The 15,650-nt window shown below is 42.3% G+C and overlaps 1 protein-coding gene across 6 annotated transcripts in view; it reads left to right on the top strand.

Annotated features, from left to right (window-relative positions):
• The window catches only part of gli2a (GLI family zinc finger 2a), a 401,106-nt gene that overhangs the window by 342,355 nt on the left and 43,101 nt on the right, over nt 1–15,650 (top strand). For all 6 annotated transcript variants that reach the window (XM_043694210.1, XM_043694206.1, XM_043694208.1 and 3 more), the window contains 2 exons: nt 1,565–1,705; nt 11,096–11,245. In XM_043694210.1, the coding sequence (XP_043550145.1) occupies nt 1,565–1,705; nt 11,096–11,245 (291 nt within the window). The remainder of the gene's footprint in view (nt 1–1,564; nt 1,706–11,095; nt 11,246–15,650) is intronic.

Raw genomic sequence — 15,650 nt, 5'->3', positions numbered from 1 at the left:
ATCTTGCAGCTCCTTGTACTTGTGCAGGATTCTGTATGAGAAAAGATGAATGGTGACACCAGCCGTTATAATGTCAGGTTGAGTCCCAGACTCTTTCCTCAGTGCAACACCAGGAGCTGTCTGCTGTGTAATGGAGAGTTACTAATGGGTTATTACCTCAGAGTTATAAAGTACTGCACTGCAATCTCTCTGTCACTGGTCAAAGAGACGAAGATTTGATACAGTGAAGCCTTTAGTTCCTGGTCTTCTTTCCATTCTGATGTGTGAGAATTAGCAGCAAGAGCAATTTATCTCCTTTCTTTTTAAACCATTTTTTATTGTAACTCTAAACTACAAGAAGTGTCCCTGTACTACATTTTAATGAAATATACAATACCTTGCTGTCACTGGGACAGCACCAGCTTTGACTAATTCCTTGTTCTGCTTTAGTCCAGAGGCAGCCCCAGTCAGACTTCGGCATGATGCATGGGGACGGCTATGTTTATAATCATCTGGGGCCAGGAAAATTGATGAAGATAGCATATCAGAGAAAGATAAACATGCTGTAGTCAGCACGTTCGGGGCAGGAGCCACATCTCACGAGTTTTAAGTTTAGGGAGCGTCAACAGCAGCAAGCGCATGACCTAAAAGCATCTCCAGCTGCGACGTGGGCAGATGCTAATGAGACAATTTTTAAAAAAACACACAATTGCCATCTGAAAGGAATTAATATCTGATCGGTAAAGTACGTTCATTAGTGCAAACAAATTGCTTGTGCACTCAGTGCGGGTTTTGACTTCATTCAGAGGGTTTTATTTCTGTTTCTCTGAAATGGAGTGTAGTTAGTATCTTTATTCTGTTGTCTGATTCTTATTTTCCTTCATGCCTTTGTAAAGTCAGGTCTTGGCTGTAGTGTTCCTATTGCAGGCCCCACTCTTGTTACTCTTAATTCTGTCTAGTGTACACAATCCGCATCCAAATTTTCACACTTTATCAGAATTCTGCTTATTGAAGTATTTAATATTTTAATATCATGTCTGTTCCTATCAGTCCTCTTCTAAATCAAACCCACGACGGATCCAGTTTTTATTGTTCTGATCTGGAATTTTCCTTAAGAATGAGAATTCCCACTTCTAGCGAGGATCAGGGGTAGTGAGGAGAAAGGGTGATGAGAAGAATGGGAAGGGTAGAAAAGTTGAGACTTAAATTATAGTATCCCTGTGCGGAATACAGTGTGAACTTAGCCAAACTTGTGCTTATGACCATCTGTGTTGCCTCTTAATAGTTCTTCACAGAACTGTTGCCTAGCAACATGCTTATCTCTTCATATGATTCGTACGAAGGAAATATATTAAGACAATAAAAAAACTTCAAAGAGGGTAAAAGAAGTTCAATAAATCATTTCTCGAGTTGATTTCATTTGTGCAGGATATCTAAATGTCTAAGGTGGTTAATTCATTGAACTTATATCCATCAGAACATCAGTGGATCAGAGGAATACAGGACTGTTACAAGAACTGTTGCATTTAACATTATGATATCTCAATTTCCACTCTTCCTTTCCTTAATTTATACAATTGCTCAGGATCGGCTGGCAGGGCTGACAGAGGTGAAGGACGACTTGGATAAAGATGATTGCAAACAGGAGCCAGAGGTCATTTACGAGACCGTGTGTCACTGGGAAGGGTGCAACAAAGAGTACGACACTCAGGAACAACTGGTGCATGTGAGTAAAGCCTGATCCAAGTGCTGGAAAGCAGTCAGGGCACAGTGAGGCAGTAGCTGTCGGTTCGGTGTGCACATCACAAGATCTCATATTGAATCATGGAGTGATTACAGCACCTAAGGAGGCCACTGAACCCATGTCAGCTCTCTGCAAGACTCACTTGCCCAACCTTTCCCCATGGCCATTGCAAGTTGCATTGTTTGCCCTATACCCTTTTGAAAGTCATGATTGAATCTGCTCCACAATGTACACAGACTGTGCACTCAGATCCTAGCCACTCATTCCATAAAAAAGGTATTTCCTCAGATACCTTTGATCATTTTGCCAATCATTTTAAATCTGCATCCTCTGGTACTCAACCTCATTCAAAGAGACCCAGGTAATGCTCTGGGGACCCGGGTTTGAATCCTGCCGTGGCAGATGGTAGAATGTGAATTCAATAAAAATTCTAAAAGCCTAATAATGACCAGAAAATCATGTCGATTGTTGGGAAGTACCTATCTGGCTCACTAATGTTCTTCAGGGAACGAAACTGCTATCCTTACATGATCGGGCCTACATGTGACTCCAGACGCACAGCATTGTGGTTGACTCTTAATTGCCCTCTGAGCAGTAAATGCTGGTCTAGCCAGTGATACCCACATCTTGTGAATTAATTAAAAATTTAGACTCTGTTGTTCCACATATCACCTTCCAGGATAACAGAAGTTTATACCTCAGAGCATTCAGTATGGTTTCAGAGATGGACCTAGGAACTTTGCTCCCTTTCCTTGCGTGTTTCCCTATTTGAACTATTCTGCCTAATTCTCTTTATCCAAATGAGCCTGAGATGGTTCCAGTTCCTTAAATTTCACAGCAAAGAAAGCAGACCATCCTGCTCAACCGCAGCATTAACATTTCACATTTCATTTCATCTCATCCCATCAACTTCCATTCTTTTATTCGGCTTCTCCTTAAAAGTATCTCTGCTATTTGCTTCAGCTTCTCCACTCGATAACGAGCTTCATATTCTCAATGTGTGAAGATATTTATACTGACTTTTTTGTTGGATTTATCAGTGATTACTATTAGCCCCAGGTTTTGGTCCCCTTCGGTAAGTGGAGATATCTTTTCCATGTCTGCACCATCAAAGCTAACAGAAGTAATTCCTCTGCCTGCACAGTGTAGGCCCCACAATTTGAGCCTGACCTTATCCTCTGTAGTCTTCACATTATATGGGATTCAGCACAGCACAAAGTTTAATAAAAAAATCACCTTCTTTGCAATTAAAATCGGCCAATTTCTTCAGTTAAGGTTTAACTTTCTTGACACGCTGCTGGATTTTCAACCCTGTGTGGTCAGCCCTGACTTCTTGCCATCGAAGAAATTAGATACAGCCCAGGAAATTAAACCCCAAACACTTCCTTTCAGTATGATGTGAGTAAGCTGTTGGGCAGTCTCAGTCCTTATAACTTAATTTACTGCTTATTTTCCAGAACAATTGCATTAGCATCAACTTACTGTCTGTACTATATGTTCAATATTTTGCCAAAAACATGAGCTGAGAAGCTATAAGTAGATTTTTGCAGATATGAACTCTTCCATCAATGTACAGCTAGTTGACCCAATAATAAAATTGCTCTTTGAATGTTTTCTTTTTAAGTCTTTCGTGGTTTGGCAGCATCTGTGGAGGGAAATCAGAGTTAAAGTTTCGGTCGAGTGACCCTTTCTCAGAAATTGCACTTGGACTAAGTGGTTTCCAAGGCCATTTCAGAGGCAATGGTAAAGTCGCCATAGTCCTACCAGAACATAAGGTTGCTATCTCTCCTTAGAGAGCGACAACATGTAATGGTTGAACATAAGGGTTACCATACCTCAGGTGAGGGGAGAATGAGAGAAGGAGAGTGCTTCATGACAACATCAGCCAATGCATGAATTGAACTGAAGCTAAGTAGTGTAACTCCGCATCACAAAACAGCCAACTGAGCTAACCAACCCCTGAGCTAACTATATTGCTTTTGATCTGGAGTGATGTTTAGGTCAGACCAAGTAAAGGTGGCAGATTTAATTTCTCTGAAAAGCATTTGTGAACTTGATATATTTTAACAGCAAATAGTTCAGTGGTCAGTATTACTGAAACTTTTTCTTAAAAATTTCAGACATCATGGATTGAATTTACATTCCAGCAACTGCGTTTGTAGGATTTGAACCCATGTAACCAGATAATTAGACTGGGATTTCATCTTATTAGCCCAGAGGCGCTAGTCCTTTGGTTACTTAATTACTTTCTCTTGGTACACCTAATTGTATCAAGTGCCATAACCCATGATAAAATTAGATCTCTGCCTATGGTTTCTTCTCAAATAAGTGGTGGCTCAGTGGTTAGCACTGCTGCCTCACGCCGCCAGAGACCCAGGTTCAATTCCCGCCTCAGGCAACTGTCTGTGTGGAGTTTGCACACTCTCCCCACTCTGTTTGCATGGATTTCCTCCGGGTGCTCTGGTTTCCTCCCACAGTCCAAAAATGTGCAGGTTAGGTGAATTGGCCATGCTAAATTGCCTGTAGTGTTAGATGAAGGGGTAAATGTAGGGGAATGGGTCTGGGTGGGTTGCTCTTTGGAGGGTCGGTGTGGACTTGTTGGGCCGAAGGGCTTGTTTCCACACTGTAAGTAATCTAAGAGAACCATATAATGGTGGTTTTACTTCAGTTAAGTGGTACCCTTCGCCCCTGTCATTTGCCAGACTTTGCCAAAGTCTTTGCCAGATAAATCTGAAAGGTCATGAATACCTTGAAACAAGATACAGTGCAAAACACAAGCCTTTAATCACATTTTCATTCAAGGAGTTGAAAAATGCGGTGCTGGAAAAACACAGCAGGCCAGGCAGCATCTGAGGAGCAGGAGAATCAATGTTTCGGGCATAAGCCCTTCTTCAGGAATGAAGAAGGTCTTATGCCCAAAACTTCGATTCTCCTGCTCCTTGGATGCTGCCTGGCCTGCTATGTTTTTCCAGCACCACGTTTTTCAACTCTGGTCTCCAGCATCTGCAGTCCTCACTTTCTCCTTTTCATTTAAGGAACCAAGTATATTTCAAGTACAGGAACCAGCATTAATTCATCATCTCCATTTGCAATCTGCCAGAGCTCAAACCCAAATATGGACTGTTCAATCTTTAGCACTTTGCTACTTGTGGAACCTTGCTGTGCACAAATTGGCATTTGCATTTGTCTAAAATACAACAGTGTCTACACTTAGAACAAAGAATGTTACAGCGTAGTACAGGCCCTTTGGCCCTCGATATTGCACTGACCTGTGAAAATAATCTGATGCCCATCTAACCTACACCGTTCCATTATTATCCATATGTATGTCCAATGCCAATTTAAATGCCCTTAACGTTGGTGAGTCTACTACTGTTGCAGGCACTCTGAGTGAATATCTGTCCTAAATCTATCACTCTTCAATTTAAAACACACTTTTTTTGGCAATGGATGGCCAAGATACTATATCAATGCAAATTCTTTTTCACGATGTAAAAATGCAGATAATGTCTGCCATCAAAAGTGATGGGTAATTTCCCAAGCCCTGCCCTTCTGTATGCATACAAAATAATCTTTCATTAAGCCATTTTGCAGCACTCTTTTAGACCAAGTGGGACTAGTCATAGAGATGTACAGCACGGGAACAGTCCAACTCATCCATGCTATCCAGATATCCTAACCTAATCTAGTCCCATTTGCCAGCACTTGGCCCATATCCCTCTAAACCTATCCATTCATATACCCATCCAGATGCCTTTTAGATGTTGTAATTGTACCAGCTTCCACCACTTCCTCTGGCAGCTCGTTCCATACACACACCACCCTCTGCGTGAAAATGTTATCGCTCACGTCCCAAATCAATCTTTCCCCTGTCATCTTAAATGTATGTCCTTTAGCTTTGGACTCCCCTACCCTGGGGAAAATACCTTGACTATTTGATAAGAAGTCAGATCTTCTGGCCCAGAGTGAGGGGCACTACACTGTCAGAGAGCACTCTAAAATGATGATTATTTCCAGTCTATGCCTCAATTGGCACTAATGAAATACAAATTCATCTAAATTACATTTGTTTGGAGTAAGTCAATTGTTTACATATTATTTAGTCAGCAAGTGGAGACAGATGTAAAAAGCACAGTAATAGCAGGGTACTTGAGAGAGAAGAAAAGGTTTGCTTGGCTGGGAGTGGACAGGATTGTCGACTCACAATGCAAGAACAGCGGAAATATTATGATCTCTAATTAATGGCCGCCCTTCCCAGGACCTGTCTTAGTCATAAGCCGGTTCTTTCCTCCTGCCAAAAGCTTAAGCTGTTGACAGCAGGTGCATTTTATTGTGGAGTTTGTCTAATAGATGACAAGCCTGCATTCAGCTTGCTTGTTTTCTAAAGACCAGTGTCTCCTCACATACCAGGGCTGTAGTGAAGCAGAACAGGAGCAGCATGTGTTTTCCATTACACACTGGTGTGTCAGTCTGCTGAGGGACTCGCCTGCAGAGACTTTCAAGCGATTGCCAGGACCCCACTCCCTCAGCACAGGAAGTCTATGGATGCAAGCTTTCCTCCTTTCCCCTCCCACTGACGTGTCTTCACCAAAGCTAATTAAACTCAGTCAAATGCACCGTCGATGTGAGCACCTTCTCACAAGCAAGGGAGTTTGTTGTTTCACTGTCTGCCCAGCATCTCCCATGAATAGGCTGAAGTTTCAATTAAGGAGAGGGAAAAAAGACAAAATGATTTGGGTTTTGGTTTCACTTTGTGTACAATGGTCCTGTCAGAATTCTGAATATCGGTGGGGGATGGGCTTTGGCAATTTAACCTGGGGTGTGAGATAATACCATAGCACTGTTTCCATTTTTCTCTACACACAACAGATTTATCTTTCTGTATGCAGCTGCGTCACTTAGATCCTTATCTCAGTTATTACCGTTTCTAAGGATTCAATATTGGCTGCACGTGTTTTTGTCTTCAATCTTTCCTTTCTTTCAGAAAGACATAGTTGTGAAGCAGTTTTGATCTTCATTTTTCCAGGTTCAATGATTGTACGTTCCGTCTCCTCAATTTTTTCCTCAAATGCAAGGCCAGAGGGAGAACCCAGTTATCCTGGAAAAGTTACTGGGTGTACTGGAGCTCCACACTGAAATCATGGAATCATCAAGTTTTTACATAGAAGGAGGCCCTTCGGTCCCTCATGTGTCTGACAGCCATTAAACAGCTACAATTCTAATAGCATGTTTAAAAAATTCATGGGACATGAGAATCACTGGCTGGGCCAGCATTTATTGCCCATCCCTTGTTGCCCTTGAGAAGCTGCCTTCTTGAACCGCTGCAGTGGATTGGAACAAGTGAGTGACTTGCCAGGCCAATTCGGAGGACAGCTGAGAGTCAACCACTTGCTCTGAGCCTGGAGTCATGTGTAGGTCAGTCCAGGTGAGGGTGGCAGATTTCCTTCCCTGAAGGACATTAGTGAGCCAGATAGGTTTTTTTTTTCCTGGTAATCATTCATGGTTTCATGATCTTGAAGTAGATTCTTAATTCCAGATTTTTTTGTGATTGGATTCACATTCCACCATCTTCCGTGGCAGGATTCAAATCTGGGTCCGCAGGACATTAGCTGAGTTTCCAGGATTCATAGTCCAGCGATAATGCCACAAGGCCATCGCCTGCCTTTCTTCAGACTGATGAGAGTCTCGTTCTAAAGAATGCTCAATAGATTCAAAGCATTAACTTTGCTTTCTGTCACAGATGCTGCCATAGCTGATGAGTTTCTCCAGCAGTTTCTCTTTTGGTTTCAGATATCCAGTATCTGCAGTTCTTTGTTTTGTTTTTATTCATCTTTCTAATTTTCCAGCACTTGGCCTGAAGTCGTGTATGCTAACGTTTCAAATGCTCATCAAAATACTTTTTAAATTCCTTGATGCTGAAATCATTTTTCAAATCTCCTCTAAACCTCCCGCTTTTTACTGGTATTGACCCCACTACTAAGGGGTAAGTTTTTGCCTTATCTACCCTGTCTATGCCCCTCCAATCAGGTCCTCCCTCAGCTATCCTAGACCCTAGTCAAAACTATCCTAGTCAAAACTCTCTTTAGTGCAGTGATTATAACCATACACGGTACTCCAGCTGTGGTCTCACTAACATTATCAACACCTCCAGTATAACCTCCTTTCTCTTATATTCAGTGCTTTAGCAAATAAAGGCAAATTTCCAATATGCCTTTTTAATCATCTCATCTACCTGGCCTGCTACTTTTATGGAGCTGTGGTCATGCGCAGTGCTGATCCATTGTGCTCTCTGTGCATTTAGTGTGTGCTTCCTTGCCTTGTTAGTCCTCCCAAAATGGGTCACCTCACACTGTTCAGGAGTAAATTCTGTGTGCTGTAGTTCAACTTATCTGACCAGCTTACCTTTAACATCCTGTAGTCTCAGGAGTCATTAAGTCATATACAGCATGGAAACAGACCCTTCGGTCCAACCCATCCATGCCAACCAGATATCCCAATCCAATCTAGTCCCACCTACCAGCACCTGGCCCATACCCCTTCAAACCCTTCTTATTCATATACCCATCCAAATGTCTCTTAAATGTTGCAAATGTACCAGCCTCCACCACATCCTCTGGCAGCTCATTCCATACACCTATCACCCTCTGTGTGAAAAAGTTGCCCCGTAAATCTCTTTTATATCTTTGCCCTCTCACCCTAAACCTATGCCCTCTAGTTCTGCACTCCTCAACCCCAGGGAAAAGACTTTGTCTATTTACCCTATCTATGCCCCTCATAATTTTGTAAACCTCTATAAGGTCACCCTTCAGCCTCCGATGCGCCAGGGAAAACAGCCCCAGCCTGTTCAGCCTCTCCCTGTAACTCAAATCCTCCAACCCTGGCAACATCCTTATAAATCTTTTCTGAATCCTTTCAAGTTTCACAACATCTTTCTGACAGGAAGGAGACCAGAATTGCATGCAATATTCCAACAGTGGCCTAACCAATGTCCTGTACAGCCGCAATATGACCTCCCAACTCCTGTACTCAATACTCTGACCAATAAAGGAAACCATACCAAACGCCTTCTTCACGATCCTATCTACCACGAACTCCACTTTCAAGGAGCTATGAACCTGCACTCCAAGGTCTCTTCATTCAACAACACTCCATAGAACCTTACCATTAAGTGTATAAGTCCTGCTAAGAGTTGCTTTCCAAAATGCAGCACCTCGCATTTATCTGAATTAAACTCCATCTGCCACTTCTTGGCCCGTTAGCCCATCTGGTCAAGCTTTGAGCCAGTTCTGTATCCAAATGGCTAGTTCTCCCTGTATTCCGTGAGATCTAACCTTGCTAAGCAGTCTCCTATGGGGAACCTTGTCAAATGCCTTACTGAAGTCCATATAGACCACATCTACCGCTCTGCCCTCATCAATCCTCTTTGTTACTTCCTCAAAAAACTCAATCGGATTTGTGAGACATGATTTCCCACACACAAAGCCATGTTGACTATCCCTGATCAGTCCTTGCCTTTCCAAATACATGTACATCCTGTTCCTCACACCACTACTTTTTCATGGCATCTGAAAATTTCCTGATCATACCTCCTAAATACGTAACTCAATCATTAATGTATAAAACAAACCAATTGGGACCTAGCACCCTGTGGTACACCAAGCTTTCAGTCACAAAAACACTGCTTGACCATCATCCTCTGCTTCCTACCATTAAGCCAATTTTGAAACAAATTTGACAAATTATACTGGATCCCAGAGGCTCTTAGTTGCAAAACTTGCTTCCAACAGCAGCCTTGGATACATCCCATCTGGGCCTGGGTTATTTATCCATTATCAAGCTTCCTACAACTCCTCCCTCTGAAAGCTAATGTGTTAAATCACAGTCACCCTCCCTGATTTCTAGACCTACATCCCCTTCTCTATTTTGAATACATTTGCAAAGCAGTCATATGAAACCTTTGTCTTCTGGCTCTCCATGTAGATTGCCACTTTGATTCCTAATGGGCCCTACTTTTTCCCTGCTTATTTTATTTGCACGTAATATACTTAATTCTTTAATTCACTCATGGGCTTATCCAGCACTTACTGCCCATTCTTAGTTGCCCTTGAGAAGTGGAGATGAGCTGTGTTCGTGAACGGCTGCAGTCTATTTAGTGTATGTACACTTTTGGATTTACAGATCTGAAATTTACAAGGCGATTTGAGAGGGTTGTTGTGGTACAGTAGTAGTATCCCTGCCTCTGGGTCTGAAGGAAGTGAGGACTGCAGATGCTGAAGATCAGAGCTGAAAATGTGTGGTTTGAAAAGCACAGCAGATCAGGCAGCATCCAAGGAGCAGGAGAATTGACGTTTTGGGCATGAGCCTTTCTTCAAGAGAGCCTTTCCTGAAGAAGGGCTCATGCCCGAAACGTCAATTCTCCTGCTCCTTGGATGCTGCCTGACCTGCTGCGCCTTTCCAGCAACACATTTTCAGCTCTGGGTCAGAAGGCCTAGGTTCAAGTCCCACTTGCCCTGGAGGTGTATCACAACATCTCCGAACAGATAGACTAAATGCATTGACGACATGAGTCCATGGGAATGCAACAGATTGTTAACCCAGAGACCCAGGTAATGTTCTGGGGACCTGGGTTCAAATCCTGCCACAGCAGATTTGAATTCAGTAAAAATCAAGACGAAATCGTGACCATGAACCCATTATCAGTTGTTGTAAAAACCCATCTAGTTCACTAATGTCCTTTAGGGAAGGAAATTGCTATCCTTACCTGGTCTGGCCTACACATGACTCCAGACCAATGCCCACAGTGGTTGACTCTGTCTGGGCAAGTAAGGATGGGCAATAAATACCTAGCTAGCGATGTCCTGCCCCCATGAATGAATAGTAAAATAAAAAGGTTCGGCACAATACATGTCATTCTGAGGGTTTACTGGTTTTTCCTTTTGGACCCTAGTTCTGGGGTGCTTTGTGAGACCCGAATTTGCCTAGAGTCCCATTATCCCTGGATTGATGTGTGTTGCTGTGGTTCTCAGGCTGTATAACCATCAGCAGATGTCATAGCCAAACCTGATGCTGATATTAACTCAGGCAAACCCCATTTGTGCAGGTTTGCGTGCAGGACTTTATAGAAGACTCTCAGAAATGATAGTGTTGAGTGAATGTTGAATGTAACTGTTGAATGAACAACTGGTTCTTAACTCTGAAGTGGACTTCAGCTCACTACACCAATTACTCTGGCTGAAAACACAGCTCAGTAATAGAAAGTTAAAAGAGAACAACGTTTTCAATGTTTTTATTTTGTGCAGAAATCTTAGACTTATAGAAATGTGAATCTACCCGAAGAGCCTTCATAGCCGTTTGATTTGTTTCCTCCGACAGCACATTAACAATGAGCACATCCACGGAGAGAAGAAGGAGTTTGTTTGTCGGTGGCGGGATTGCTCTCGGGAACAGAAGCCATTCAAGGCGCAGTACATGCTGGTGGTGCACATGCGACGACACACAGGAGAGAAACCACACAAGTGCACTGTAAGTTTACCAACTGGAGAGCTGGGGAGCATCTGGAAAAATCCAGAGTGGAATGGTGACATGAGGAATACATCAATAAGTGGTGGGGCCTGAGCAATATTGAGCAGTCATGAGCATGGGAGGAATATGAGTTGATGCACTATTATAATCTCATCAAACATGGATGGCAACAACCATCATATCCCCTTGAAATGTACAATGGCTTTGGGCTAGCTGAATGCATGAAAAAGATCAGCTGAATTACTACATCAGGAGGCTTTAGATCTGAATTTAGAATACCAGGCTACAAACTTATTCAAACAGTGAGCTCCTTATTTCAACAAATTGGCAGCTAGAGAGAACAGTGATTGAAACCTAGAATTCCTACTTTCTTGTCTCCAATAGGACACACAGCCAAATCATCATTGCAACAAAACTGCTCCCTTTCTTAAAAAAAAATTGATTGATGTGGATGACAGTAGAAATGACCTGTTTGCAATGAAGTAGTGATCCTAGCCATTAAAAAAAAGAGCATTAGCTGTTATTTCAGTTACACAGTAGTAAGGACAATGAGTACAGAAACATTTGCCTGTGTTCAAACTCCCACTCATTTTCTTCTAAGGTGGAGAATCTCAGAAAATGGAACATTAAAAATGAAATTAATCATTTCAGTCTCAGCCAAGTCTGCTTAGTAACTTGATAGCATTTTTCAAGATCTTTCAGCAATATTGTAAGATGATTTGGAGCAATTATAGCTCCAAAACAAGCACTCCTTTAACCTCTTGTTAGAACTGTCTAACTGCCCTTAATATTCATTTTCAATGTGCCAATTCTTAACTTGATTGAACAGACATTGGAATGTCACTGGCTAATATCACCAGGAGGAATGTCTAGTCCACTGTTCCAGCTTTTCTGTTATTATCTCTTCCTGTTCTAAAGTAATTATTGTTTTGCAATAGTGAGTCAGGACAGACATCCTCAAATAGATCTGTGGAACATTTACATTGTCAAGCCCAAGGAAAGTGACATAGAAACAGAACAAATAGGAGTAGGTCCTTTGAGCTGCTGCATCATTTATTATGATAATTGTTGATCATCCAACTCAGTTCCCTCTTCTTGCTTTTCCCCCATATCCCTTTCACCTGAAATGCTATATCCAACTTATTGCTAAAATCATATAATGTTTTAGCCTCGTACATTTTCTGTGGTAGTAAGTTTCACAGCTGAGCACTCTCTGGGTGAAGAGATCTTTCCTCATCTCAGTTCTAAATGATCTAATCCCCATCCTTAGACTGTGATCCTTGCTTCTGGCTTCTCATGTCATTGAGAATGTACCTACTGCATCTACCTTGTCTATTCCTGGTAAAAGTCCTCTAAACTCTAGAAAATACAATCCTAACCAATTCAATTTCTCCTCATACATCAGTCCTACCATTCCAGGAGTCGGTTTGGTAAACATTCGCTGTACTCCTTCCACAGCAAGAACATCTTTCCTCAGATAAGGATACCAAAACTGCACACAGTATTCGAGATCTGGTCTAACCAATGCCTTGTAATATCACAGTAAGACATCCATGTTCCTTCACTCAAATCCTGTTGCTACAAAGGCCAGTATACTCTTTGCCTTCAGCACTGCCTGCTTACCTTTAGCAACTGGTGTTTGAGGACATCCAAGGTCTGATTGCACATTCCCCTGTCTTGGTTTATAGCCATGCAGGTAATAGTCTTCCTTCCCGTTACTCCTGCCAAAATGGATAGCCTTACTACATTTCCTTCTGACACTCAAATTAAATTAAATGGCACTTGTGCCTTTCTCCCTTTATTGACTCTTGTTCTGCCACAGCTCCTCATGGATTTTGTTGGTGAAAAGGAAGTAATCTGGATTTTAAGGGATGAGCTGACACCGTTTACATGAAAATGTGGGTTAATAATACGCTTTGATCTCTCATGGTCAAGTTCCACAGAGCTCTGTCAGTCCCGAGAATAAGTCCTGCCTGCAGTTGATTACTCTCTGACAGGATAGAACCATATCCTTATAACCCTTAATGTAATTAATGCCATCAGCGGTGACAGTCCCTCACAGCCAAAGGATAGTTCAATCAGCAGCAGTGTTCAATTTTTTTTCCTAAATATAGAAACGGTTAGAAATGTAGTGTCTTTAAGCAGAAAAGAAAAGGGTTTGACATCTTTCATGTAGATCTTTTGTTGGACTTTGTTGAAAGATTCCTACAGCAAAATATTAGAAAGCTTTACTTGGTTGCAATCTTTTCTCAGTTTTTTCTGGTATGTTATATATGGTGCAGTGAAGATTATAATCCCTCACTTTCTCGGTAACCCCCTCGAACTCTACAACCTTCTTCACTTCTCTGATTCTCCCCGTTTTCCTACCCCATCATTGGGCACTGGTGTTTATCGTCCCTCTCTCTCTCTCTCTGTCTCTCTCTTAATGACATTACTTGACACCTAGCTCTGCAACCAGTCCTCTAAAGCATTAATCATGCAATGTTTAAGATGGCGTGTAAATGCAAAGTGGAGATTGTTTCATGTGCAAGTCTAAACTATGAGCATTAGCAGAACACTGGAGCAAAAAGCTTTAGTACAATCTGCCTGGGCACAATCTATTTAAGATTCTGTAGAGCAGTGAGGGTGAGGCTGTTTGTTATCATCAGTGGTAGATGCCTTAGTGTTGCATTAGGAGAGATCAACTTCTTCGACACAGGGGAGAATGCTCTTTTACCTTGAAAATGGAGAGCGTTGATAGTGGCAATTTGCCTGCACGACAGCATATGTTAGTCTTTCACAAATGACTCTAGAATATATGGTCTCTGTTGAATATATGTCCTTAGGTCACAAAAGCTGTTTTTCTGCTCTGATGTCTATACTTCTCCTTAAATAGAATGATGAATAAAAATGACAAGAAGCTGTAGCTCAAGGGACGCAATGCTATTGCACTTTAATTATTATTTCATGGAATTCAGATGCAGAAAGTAGAAGTGTAGTTATTTGTGTTAGACAGCAAAAATGTTCACCACCTTACAGACTCTCTACTGGGATGACTGGATGCGCAAAGGTATCTTAAAACTGAAATCGCTTCTTCCGAAGTGTCTGGACTAGAAGATGTTTAAGCACTAATTCACTTGCTCAGCACAATGAACTTAATGTTTACCCATGGAGAAATTCGTAGCTATGCATGCATTTCCCATCAGTGCCATTTCCACGCTCCTTCACCTGTAAATGCTCATGCAAGAGTCATTTTAAGAAAAACATACCTCTGTCGAGTTAGCAACTCAGTGGATTTCCATCCAGATGAATCCGAGAGAACAGTTTCATGCCAAAGTTAGAGGTTAATAGTAAAACACTTATTATTAAGAGTGCTGGCCGGATTCAGAGAGATTGAAATTGTGCTCTGTGACAAAAGTAATTATTATGGCAAAGCCATTAACCCATCTTGCTTAAATGGGTTTGCATTAATGGCTCGATTCAATCATTTCACCCCAGAAAGTCTAAAATTGAGAATATCTGACCTACGTGATGGGCAGTGCCAGAATGAGAAAGTGAATTACTCTCTCCCACCAGGGACTTGGAAGCACATTGTCTTGAGACTGTCAGGAAGTAGAGATCAATTTCCTCCACCCACATTTAAACGACGAAAGTTAGATGTAAATATGACTGTCTGTCCCACTAGGTCACTGGGGAACAGGGAGGAAAAATGACCATGATAACAGGGGAACACCGCAGCTTTGAAACGAGCAGATGATGTAATGAAAGAAACAAAATATTATAAACAAGTCTATCATTAGGGTGCTGACTCCAATCATTGGAAGCCTCGATAGTATTTGTCTGCTGGATTGAACTGAATATGGAGCGAGCTGGAGTAGGAGTGCTATCCAGAAGATTGTTGTCAGCTTTTTGTAAACTATTGCTCACTGAGCCCCACTGATCACTTTCCCTCCACCTAATACCCAGCCTCTCCAACCTAAAACCACCCACACAAATGGACCCCACCCTGGGACCAAAAGGGCCTACATAAAATTACCCCTTCCTCACAATGGGATCCTGTGTCCCCCACAATTAGGCTACTCCTCTTCCCTCCTACCACTTTCACAGATGTACCCCTGTCCAAAATCTACGAATTGACCCTTTGGCCCATGATTGGTACACTCCTCTCACACTCCAGTCCCTCCACAGCTCTACCCCAACCACTGATACCTCCCCTCCCTCCACTACTCTATCCCAACCATCCAACTCCGCCTCCTACACTCCAGCTCCCCCAACACTGTACCCCAAACATCCGACACCTCCTCCCACACTCCAGCCACCTCCACAACCCTACCCCAACCATCGGACACCTCTTCCCACAATCGGGCTCCTTCCCCAACGATCGGACACCTCTTCCCACAATCAGGCTCCTTCCCCACACCCCCCA

Source organism: Chiloscyllium plagiosum, chromosome 7, assembly GCF_004010195.1.
Source record: "Chiloscyllium plagiosum isolate BGI_BamShark_2017 chromosome 7, ASM401019v2, whole genome shotgun sequence".
NCBI lineage: Eukaryota > Metazoa > Chordata > Chondrichthyes > Orectolobiformes > Hemiscylliidae > Chiloscyllium > Chiloscyllium plagiosum.
This window is presented reverse-complemented; position numbering and strand designations above follow the sequence as displayed.